Source organism: Falco rusticolus, chromosome 3 (genome assembly GCF_015220075.1).
Source record: "Falco rusticolus isolate bFalRus1 chromosome 3, bFalRus1.pri, whole genome shotgun sequence".
Lineage (NCBI taxonomy): Eukaryota > Metazoa > Chordata > Aves > Falconiformes > Falconidae > Falco > Falco rusticolus.
In genome coordinates, this window is record NC_051189.1 from 1,115,227 (window position 1) to 1,127,264 (window position 12,038).

General features: G+C 40.5%; 1 protein-coding gene across 3 annotated transcripts in view; it reads right to left on the bottom strand.

Moving 5' to 3' along the window:
* ZFAT (zinc finger and AT-hook domain containing) overlaps positions 1-12,038 on the bottom strand; it is a 129,672-nt gene that overhangs the window by 5,101 nt on the left and 112,533 nt on the right. For all 3 annotated transcript variants that reach the window (XM_037382321.1, XM_037382320.1, XM_037382322.1), the window contains one exon: positions 11,744-11,874. In XM_037382321.1, coding sequence (XP_037238218.1) covers positions 11,744-11,874 — 131 coding nt within the window. The remainder of the gene's footprint in view (positions 1-11,743; positions 11,875-12,038) is intronic.

Below are 12,038 nucleotides of genomic sequence, written 5' to 3' on the forward strand. Positions count from 1 at the left end.
ATTTCCATGTTCTGTTTCTTTCAGCCAGTGTATCTCACCATTTTAATTGAAAGCTACTTTAAACAGCTCCTGCTGAAGTTCAGGCTAAACATCCTACAAAAGTGAGTGATGCCAGATGCTTGTCTTGACACAGTAAAATTTGCAACCACCTTCCAAAAAACTAATTTATGTTGTCACAAAATATGGGTATCACCAAAGAAATAAAGGAAGTATTAATGGAAGCCTGAACCTCTCTTTGGAAAGCAAGGAGCTAAATCATGAAAAGAAACACAGCATTGTTAACAACTTTCTTCTTTTGCTCCTCCCCACATTTTTGCTTTGGTTTTTTTTATTACTAAAGAAACCCTAAGTCCTACTGAAAGCCATAGGTATTTTATGTATTAGTACACAGGACTCCTTTTTGTAACTGTCCTCTCCTCTTTCCAGTGCAAGCTCCTGTGTGAAAGGAAAGGACATACACAAGATCTACTAATGAAGTTCACAACAGGTTGACAGAAGTCTAATCACTAGTGAATTCAGATAGGAATCTGCAGTAAAAAATGCCAGATAATTAAAAACCTCACAGCTCGTGATGAATCGGGCCACAACTATGCCCTTGATGCTAGAGATCCTTGAACAAATACACAAATAGGGGTGTCTAAACTTTGGTCCTTTAATTATGTAATATACACTAAATTCTGTGTTAGTGCACTATACATAACCCTCTGGCAACATGCCTCGGGCCAGAAAAATTACGCTACATTTGCGAAGACTGAAAGAATGCACAACACAGTCTGAGAAGGATCTCATAGTCTCACTTCAGTAACTCTAAATCAAACCCCATAAATAATTTTAAATACACATTTGTGAGTCTACATAAATAAAAAAGAAAGGAAAATAAATAAAGCACAGTTGACATGAAATTGAAATGAAACCAGAATCTCATTCAATTCAATAGCAGCAATCTAATACTTATTCAGTTTTATATGCTTTTGAAATGAAAATGGCCAATAAAGAAAGTTAATTTAACCTCCGTACCTGACTTTATCGATGTGGTTTTATTACCCTTGTCATGCAGGGTAAAGAAGACTAATGCCCTTATTTCTGGTGTTTCTAGTTTCCAGTATCTTTTTTGGACAGCTATCTGTAATCCTTTTAGTTTGACAAATCACCACATTATTTTTGATATTTACATTTCGAATCAGTTCAATGTTTACATGCTTCTGCTTGCTTCCTATTAGATTGTTCCACAGGGAATAATCTCAAAACGTTAATTTACATCCCTCAAATTGATGAAACAGTGGGACAGCTGCCATCAGAATGAATGAAGTCACTACACTCAATTCTTTTTATTGGCATCTGGAATCTTTTGAAGAGTAGCATCCAAGACCTCATTTCGGTCTGAGAGCCAGCTGAAAAGCATCTGGCTGCTTATCCTTCGCTAAAGAATGACAGCAAGACGCTGAAGCCACACACAGCTGGCATATTAAATCAATTCAGTACCTGCATAAATATTCTTTACTAGCTAAATGTCTCTCACAAAAGCCAATGGGACTCTCACCCTGATGTCTTCATAAGAAGCTCAACATTTTAAAATTATAAATGTTCTTAATGTAAATATCTGAGGACCATCCAAATACATGTAAGTGACAATAAAAACCAGTATCTCTTAAAGAAATCTCTTCCTCTCAAAACAAGCAAGTCTTTTAATTTGAGAGAAAACAATTCAACCCATTAAGGAAAATATACTTCTTCCCTCCCCTGAAAAGCAGTAAAAAAAATATCTGCAGTAATGCAGTAAGATGCTAAGCCACTTTCTTATTCTGTAACTCATGCAGAGAAACAATTAATATCTTCAGTTTTCTTTGAAGTCAGCAGGAGTTGCAGGTCCATAGTGTTTAAAACAGTGTTGCTGGGTTTGACCCAAAATCCTCTACAGAATCTCCCCCCTAATTTCAGATAGAATACTGCCTTTCAAGAAGAAAAGTTAATCACAGAGATTCTTGCAGGATTTCAAAACCTTACACTAAGTTACAGATGCTTCTAATTATATCGTAAGACACCACGGTAAGAAAATATACATAATATCTACAAGAAAAGATTAAAAGGAAGAGTGAATATAAGTATTCTAGCTCACAGCGAGCACCTTGGATATGGGATGTGCCAGCCTACATTGGTGCCTACAGGATGGTCTCTACCATTCTGTTCAGTGCCATTTGAATAATTTGGACCTCTCAGTTGTAGTTTACATATACTGAGTGAAAACCACACACAGACACACAAAGAAAACACTGTAATTTGATCATATGAACCTCTATAATGAGCTATAAAACAATCTGGTGCACAATAGTTTCAGAATAATAAGAGAGCTGAATATGAAAGACTTGCTTTGCATAAAATAAAAAATGCAAGGTGGCAAACAAATCTTCATACTGGTGATGCAGATTTTTAAAAAGTTTTAGCAACTGGCTGGTTGAATATATCCTGACAGAGAGACTGTGACTGGCAACTTCACTCACCTGGCAGAACACTGTATCACTAGATTTCCTTCTGCAGAAGCACAGTGACATTGCCGTCATTTCAAGAGCTCTAACAGGACAGTAATTGTGATACCAGATTTTATCTGTATGTTACACAGATGATAAGAACTCCACAGAGGCTGAGGAAACAGGGCCATCTGTCCCAGTTAAAATTTTACTTTGGTGGTACCATCACATTAAGCATCGAATTGCTCCACATCCTAAAGGAACCGCAAACTTCACAAGCAAACTATTATATAACTCCACGTATCGGCAAATTTTCTAGATGAATACCAGCACCCAGCATCACGTAGGTACAAAGCAGAGCCAGACGGAAATATAAGGTGCATTGCTGAAGTACAATGTGCAGTGGCCTTTCACTTGACAGCCATGCTAATATTATTAGATATTTATTTTTGAAGATGTGTTCTGCTATAAAATTCTGTTCTGTGATCAGCTTCAAGCTGATGTGTAATCACTGCTGTGCATTGCTACCACTGTCACTTTGAAGAAAGTGACTGTTACCATGGTAGGATTTTACTGGAGCCTGAAGAGATTACAGAATAAAAGAATGAAAGGAACTAAAATAAAGGTTGAAATGCCTGGAAATACAGTGTTTGCTTAAGCTTGATAAAGATCTGCTTAGTTAGTGAAACAGTTGATGTACTTACTCTTCAGAGCAAATTATGTAGAAGTCTGGTGCGCTTTTCAGGAATAGAGTTAACCCTACCCTCCAAGCTACAGAGGTAGTAAGAACATCAGTCCTGGCTCTTATTTCTGAATGTGAGGAAAAGGGAAAAAAATCAGCAGCCAATTACTGCTCTTTCTTGTTAATATTAGTGTAGTGCTTTGGACAAGGACCTGGATTGTGTCAGGTATGCTAAGTGCAAAAAGTATTTGATGCTCCAAAGGCCTTATAATTCCAGTATAAAACAAGAGACGGTAAGCAGACACAGAAAAAGGGAAGTGGGAGTACAACGTAAATGAGACAGCGGTAGTTCTGTGTGACAGGCATTCGTATCAATATATGACTAGCTTAACCACAGAAAATTACTGTCATCATATTTTTAAAGAGTAATTGAGAGAAGACAATGAGGTGCAAATTGCTTTTCATTAAAAATCCACATAACTAAGCACAATATGGAAGAAGGCATTAAGAAACTTGTTTGAAAAAAGTAATGAGCAATTAAATCTTCATGGACTGAGCAAAGGTAGGAGTCAAAATCTTTACAGCTAATGAGAAATGGCACTCTAAGTCAGAAAAGAGTAAAAAGCGTTGGAAATTAGAACAAGGGGGGTTTATGTAGCAAAAAAGGAACATCAAGTGAACAGATTAAGAGAGGGTGATGTCAAGAGGGGCAAAGAAAAGTAATTTTTGAAATTTTTCTGTAAGAATACAAAAGGGGCAAAACATTCTATGAATGTCAGAAAAAAGATTATCAGAGTCAACCGTAGCATAAAATAATGATGGCTTGGAAATCACTTTAGCTAAGTGCTTGAAATAAGGAGACCATATAAAAGTTGCGATGCAGAACAAGTCAGCACCTTTTCACTAACAACTTGCAAGCAAGGACCAAGAATCCTACCTGAAGAGGACATCAGCTTTCTGGACTGAGTAACAGGAAAGACTTACATCCCATCGGGTTGAATAAGAAAATGGGATTACTCATGAACATGTGCAAAAAGACTGATATAATCATCTCAGTGATTAATAATAATGGTTAGTGATTAACATAGCCTTTTTAGCTGCTTTCAGAGTAAGCCTGAAGTGACAGCTTTAGAGCAACAGGAAAACTTTTGAGGACAGATGACTTGGGACAGGAGAAGACTGTCTACAGTGGCAATGTAATTTTGCAAACAAAGATCATGCAAATCAGATGTCTGTGTATTACTTGCATGTGAAGTTCTGGATTATTGAGTGAAGCTTTCACATGCTAACATGCTACAAGTTAGGGTGGCATAAAAACATCAATTTGCTGGAAGAAAATAAGAAAAAGAACAGGGAGCTGACATGGTGACCAAGACAATGGGCATAGGTTAGTTGGTTTTCTGGGGTGTTGGTTTGATTTTGTTAGAACAAAGACTACTGCTCTGCTCTCTAGCAGTTCTCTGCTCTGAATGAAGCGGGATCTCAGTGGCTTGTTCAGGCAGGAGAAAAAAATACTGAGGAAAGATTTAAAGCTTTACACAGTTAATCTGTTGATGAGTTTCTCCCATCAGGACAATCATCTCTGGTCCAGTATGACACATAAAACATATCTGTGGCGGGCTGGCCCACGCCGGAGGGCAGGTGCCCCCCTGCCCGCTCTGTCCCTGCCCTCCTCAGCCGGGCAGGGGGCAGAGAATGTAACGACAGGCCCGTGGGTCGGGGTGGGGGCAGGGAGAGATCGCTCCCCAGTGACCGTCACAGGCACAACCCAGGTCTGCCCCGGGGAAAGTCAGAGCGGGCCAGTGAGAAATAAACCCGACCCTCAAAGCACCTTCCGCAGCGCTCCCTTCTCCCCGGGCGCAGCTCGGCTCCTGCCCGTCCCTGCCCCCTCCCAGCAGCAGCACAGGGCTACGGGCACTGAGGGCCGCGCTCAGCTTCTCGCTCCTTGTCTCCCCCGCTCCTCGTTCCTCTCTTTCCCTGCCGCAGCGTGTCCCCCCCGCGGGCGCAGCCCCCCCGGCCCAGCCGGCCCCAGCCCCCCCGCCCCCGGGGGCACAGGCCCTGCCCCAGCCCGGCCCCAGCCCGGGCTCCTCCCCGCGGGGCCACAGGCCCTGCCCGGAGCTGCCCCGGCGCCGCTGCCCGCGGGTCACAGCCCCCTGCGGGCACCCCCTGCCCCGGGGGGGGCCCTGCCCGGGCTGCGGGGGGGGAGCTGCTCCCCCGGGGGCTCCGCGGGCCGGGGGCGCCGCGGGCTGGGGGGGAATCTCTGCTCCGGGCCGGGAGCGGCTCCGGCCCCTCCGGCGCTGCCCGGGGGCTGCAGGGCCGCGGCTCCCACACAGCTCGCTCCTCTCCCGCTGCAAGTTGCTGTGCGGGTTGTTCCCGCTTCTTCAATACGTTCTCTCAGAGGCGCTGCCGCCGGCGCTGATGGGCTCGGCCTGGGCCGCCGGCGGGGCCGTCCCAGCGCGGGTCCATCCTGCAGCGGGGCCATCTCACAGTGGCTGGAACTGGCTCCATGTGAGACTGGGGAAGCTTCTGGCAGCTTCTCACAGAAGCCATCCCTTTGCCCACCCCCCACCCCCCCCCCTCGCTACCAAAAGCCTTGCCACGCAAGAGTAATACAATATTACAGGCCTAAGCATAGCAAATTAGCAGCACATTTGTCTATCAGTATCTAAATGAAAAAAGTCCAGAAAAAGAGATAATACACAACCAAATTAAACTGGTTACTACAGTGTACAAATGTAAAACTTTAATTGAGACTAGGATTCCAAAAATCTAATGTTCTGGTTCAGTCATTTGAGGCAAAAAGAAAAATTAAAATTTGGACAAAGAACTGCACATTGTTTCTAACTTTTGTTTCAATGAGATTTGGTAGAAGCAGTACACTGCATTCAGGAAAAGTAAATTAATGAAACCAGAAAGTATCTTGCTACCATTACCCATTCCTGCTAACAAGCACCAGGAACGGAGGAGCCACAACTGTAACAAAAACTAGAGGTGATGGGGACAGACCAAGGGGTGGCAGCACTTCTGATGCTCTGCTCGATGCAGTGAGGGTTTCAGGAAATAAGCTTTCAAGGATGTTCATATTGTGAAACCAAGAAAACGCGCTTTGAATCTTGTCTCACTAGAGAATAACTTACAGACAGTACACAATGAACTCCTCTGCAAAAAAGTAAGATAACAGGAGTGCTCATTTCTGAGCCAAACGTTTCTTCACAAGAAACTCGGTATTTAAACAAATGTTTAACTTGGAGCGATCACCTTCTTCAGGATCAATTATTATTTTTATTTGATGTATATGCTAACTGAAATAACTATACATCAAGGTAGTTCGTAGTTAAACTCTCTCTCTCGGTTCTAGTCTACATAGCGATACACTGTGTGAAAAAGAAGTCTTTGAACAGAGACCTGCAGATGCTGTAAATCAGGGGTGGCTGTGATACTGGCATGACAGCTCATCCTCCGATCCTGCCTTTACATTCAGCATGTCAGCTAGGAAAACAGTCCACCTATACGAATAATGGACTGAACAGCCCCTGCTAGCAAAATAAACAAAACCCCCAAATTAATCAATCTCCACCCTAAGGCATGAGGGCATAAGTGTATTTGTAATAGAACACAGAGAGTCAAATGTCAGAAAGTGACTCGTTCTACATTTCTAAATCCTTCACCTTGCTATGTGCTCCATTCCCATAAAACTGCTTTCTCCCCAATTTCTTGTCTGTTTACCATCCACTTTGAACAATATTTCCTGCTTTTTCTAAGCATTTATTAACCTCTCCCCTAGTTATTATTCAAACTCAGCACTCTTTGCTCTCATCTTTTCCCCCACCTTGTTACTTTTTTTGGTCTTTAAGCAGTGCAGAACAACTCAAATATCATGCCATAAAGAAGTATCTTCTACAGTTCTGTCAGAAAGAGATCCCGACTGGATCACTAGCAACTGAAAAGGACTCAAACTGACAAGGATACACTTCTCGTGCCACGCTGCGATCAAAGCTTCAGCGTGGGTTTTTGCCAATCTCAGATCATACTGGTAAAACATCACCTTATTAACCTTTTTTCTCAGGCATTTGGTGTATTATGTTCCTTAGCAGTTGTATGTTTTCGTAGGTGTCACACAACAAGATTTCTCCCAAATTAGATACCAGAAAAAGCTGAACTTTGGTAACTTGTTAGTATACTGACTCTCAGGCAAGAATGAGCTAAACTCATTTTGGGCTCTAGACACAACCTTTGCAAGGTCTCATATATGTGATACTATCAGAGCCAATGATTCCTATTTCCCAATCATAATCCAAGCTAAACAGGGCTAACTTTGCATTTTTGGGGTTTAAAATAGTAAACTGAATCCTCATTCAGGCTGGGGTTGGTTATTGCTATGTTGTCAAAGTGTTTTCTTTTATTAAATCGTTCCTATGAACAAAAAATATAACGTTTCCAAAGTAGGAACTGAATTTTTTTCTTCTCAACATCCAATTCAGGAGCTGGGGGCTTTGAACAGACAATCTGATCTTGATTTCACCTCCATTATAAAGTGTACTTTTGATTTAAGATACAGATAGAGATAAGACACAGAAGATAGAGATTAAGATACAGAATCCAGAACAGTAATTTAATAGAACACCACCTGTCTTGTGACTTAGTAGAAAACAATTTCACAAGTACAGCAGTCACATCTAGCTAATATACTCTACATCTTGCAATATGCTAAAAAAGCCTGATGGATAAAGACAGAGTTTTTTTCTGCAGGCAAAAGTCTCGCATTAACCTGAAACTACAAGTGCTGCACACCGAAGGTATTGAGCACAGGGGTAAGGGGAAAGGCAAAAGCATGAAGATGGCAGCATTAATGATAGCTACATCTGGATTCACACATAATTTTAAGGATCAAGTGTAAATAGCACTTTTATGGGTGAAAAGTAAGGAAGAGGACAGCTGTGGGAGGAAGTTCCAGGGAGGAAATGGGAGACAAAGAGCAAATAGTTTACAAAGAGCAAAATGTTTACAAACAGTGTAAACATTTACAGCAAAATATACTTTTAAAGCATTCTAATAATTTAGGATTTAGAAGAAGTTTCTTGGTGCAAATATATAAATATGAAAGCAACTTGCAAAGCCTAGCTAAGAAAGAGATATGAAAGTAAGAACTGATGAAAAAACTGGATAATGTCCTCAGAGAAGAAGAAAAAACCCAACATAACAGCATAAAAATCAGAACAACTACAATAAATGTTACTACGGGAAAAAATGGAACCAAGCTGCTAAGCAAGGATTCGATGAGACCATTAAAGAACAAGAGTGGAAATTCAGTGACAGATGATGCTGATATATTGCTGACACCCTGAATGAATTTTTTGTCTCACAATCCACAAGAGAAACTGAAGGTCACAAAAGAAAGTGTGGAATAAATTTTCCAGTAGGAAAGTGAAATATGAACATTTCTTGAGATCACTTCAAGGTTAAAATTAGGAACTCGGCATAATTAGAAGCTCATAAAGTTGTAGGTACAAATGAGTGATATCCCACAGAAAGCAGTACTGAAGAAAGAAGAAAAGTTGACAGTTCTGAATAGGAGAGGATTACAGTCATGTTAATAACATTTAAAGACTCCTTTCCCTCAAATTAAATACGAGTGTGGCTGCAATTCTGAAGCAATCTTTGGCTGGAAAGATTAAAGAGCTGAAAACTAACTAAAGCTGTATAACAGGTCAAACAGACTTCGACAAAACACTGATTTATATAGAAAATTAAAAGAGGAAAAAATGAAAAGAGGAAAATGAAAGGAGAAAAACTTAAAAAGAGAAATAAATCATCACCGACAGACCTCCCCTGGTCCTTGCTCTGCTTCCGTAAAGCCCACTAAAAGTAACTAAGCAGTCAGTAGGCGTACTGCCACCTGATCCCCCCGGGAAATCACAGATCTGCACACTTCTGCACACACAAAGCGAAAAGTCACCGAGGCTACCAGAGAAAGGAACGAGCAGGCATTCCAGTACACACAAGAAACATGCTAATACAGGGATGGTGCTCTGAGCATCAAAGTAAGGCATTAGTAAAATCCACCATAAGTAGCACAAGATAACCCTGCTTAAAACGTATTTAAATTCTTCACTGATTTTGCTTCTATACAACTTCAAGTTAGGGAAACAAAGGTGCTTTATGTTACCAAGACTGTAAAGACAGGGAGGGGGAGAAAACAAAAAAGAAAAGCAGCAAAGAGACTCTGTGCTCTCAGAATTCAGTATTTGATTTGATACAGGAGTAGAGCTTGTAAGAGTTTGACATCGGACCAGTGAGAGCCACTGATGTATACAAGACAACAGAAAAAGAAGTGGTCAATGCTTAGCAGCTTGTAAACTCAAAAAGGCTAGAAATACGGATTAAAAAGTGAGGGGAAAAATTAATTTGGAATCTAAATATTTACTTACAAAAAGCTATCAGCAAATTCAGAAGGTCTAACAAGAAAGATGATAGATTTTAAAATTAATCAGATATTGATCACTTTTAATACTTTAAGGAGGAAGAATCACTGAATTTAATTACGTATTTTTAAAGTTTAACATTCCAGTATCAAAACATAGTTTCTCCTTGGCAGCTGCTACTTCAACAGTCCACTTTCTCCTAAGCTTTTAGTAGAAAAGCCTCAAAAGATGAATTCTTAAGAGAAGAACATGTTTTGGCAATACTGACAGACAGCATAGACAAACACCGACGGCTAATACTACATTCAACACTTAAACAGGTCATATGTATAGCACAGCATGCATGTTGGCAGTGACTCTACTGTAAAGTTGTTTTGAAACTTGTATATAATAGGATTAAAATGTCTCTTTAATGACTGATTTTAGTTTCCAAATTTGGATCTGATAGTCTTCACAAAACCTCAAAACTCTTACGTGGTTTCTCATCAAAATACCTGTGAAGTATTACAAAGGAACATCTCAAAATACTTTGTCTTGAACTTCTGCCTTGCCTCCCTCTCATGTGGGCAGAAAGTTTAGGAATTATCCAAATACTGCCTTCGCAGACTACAGACTTCCCACTTCTATGGAGCTCTCATTAATTCAATATTCAAAACATTACAAAAAAAACCCACCCAAAAAACTGAACTCAAAAGTTAGTTCTAGCACTCAGAATATTCAGTGTTTTGGTCATTTAAATAAATAGAGTTAATTAAAATCTTCAGGAATTTAAGACTACTCATGTATTTTCCTTCCCTCACCTATCAACCACGTTGAGTGCAGAGACCCCACTGAATCAATGAACAGAATGGGAAAAGGGATAAGCAGAGACGTATGATGAAACAGGAGGAACAAGGGGAGCTTGGAGCACATGGTGAGGAGAAACGTGAAATGTCAGCAACAAAGTTAGCAGACACGTGTGAGGAAGAAATATTGAGCAAAAGTCTTGATGCTTGCACTGAATAGCCACCTCAAATAGAAAATGATTTCCTTTTACTTGCTGATTTTAGCACAGCTGAACATTCTTAATTTCTGAAGTGCTTTAGTAATAGTGTACATTGCAAATATTTTAAGCAAAAGCTGTCCAGTACCAAACTTCAAGAAAAATATACATACATTAAATTACTCCTACCAATATCTTATAAGGTGTGTCTCACTTTAAGAGGAACTATATTGCCTACCACAAATTACATCACTTAATTATCCAATGCACCAAGTTTCTGGAAAGAGAATTTGTGCAAAAGCCTGAAATTAACAATCAGTTTTATACATGGTTTTTTTTTTTCTATTGATCTGTATCTTCTGGTCTTGCACAATTTCCCTGGTAACAACAAAACTACCTACAGATCTTTTCAACCAACTACAACTCAACTGAATTTTTCTTTATTTATCTCAAATGTGGGTGGCCACACTGACATGTCTCACATAAGCAACTCCTGTGAGGAGCACCTGCAGTACTCTTCTCGGGGCTGTTACATGCCTGCAGATCACTTGTGTTGCAACCCTCGTTAGCAAGGCAGTGTGAACTCAGGCTGAGGAGAAATCTCACATGTCCACAGGGTACATTAGGACCCCACAAGTCTGTCAAACTGCAGCCACAGGACAGCACCGCAAAGAATAACGGCAGTGGTTCATCTTTGGGTATGGTCCTACAGCACCTCGGCTGCAGAGCATGCACCATTCTGCACAAGCACCAGCCTTTCATGCTCTCCTGTATCTGGATGAACACTGCGCCAGGGACCTCCTGATTCTGCTAGATGGCCATGGAACTAAGTGCCCATGCACAATGCAGGTATGTTATTTTAAAAAGCCTGAAAACACCTGCTAGAAAAAAGCTGTATTTTCACCCACACATAATAAATGTGTATTTATGTATTTTATATGCATGCAAAATGTATGCATTTTTATATGTATAAACATGTATATGTGTCTACGTATAAGCATATATGTGCATGTATGTATAAGCAGGTATGTGTGTGGGCATATAAACACGGGTACACACAACATGTAGTAAAAAAATTAGTTTAGGAAAAATTCTATGTGTGGCTTGCACGGTCATTCAAAATTTAGCCCTTGCAAAATAACACTAACTGAAAATTAAATATAGCTGTTTTAGAGAAGAAAAGAGCTCTTACCTGCTTTACCACTGTCACAGTCCCAGGTGCCATGGTAACTACAGAAGCAACTGCAGTAGCATCATGGGTTTCCGAACCCAGCTCAATGATTTGCTGCAGGATGTTTACAGCTGTTGGATCAAGCCTTTCACCTTATCAGAAAGACAGTGACCATTAAGATCATTACAGTAAAACAACTCTAAAGGTATGTGATTTAGGCTACAGGCACTCTTTCCCCTCCTGCCTTAACCCTGACTCACAGCACTGTTTATAAATTCCAAATAGCTCAATAACATGATTCATTAATAATAGATCT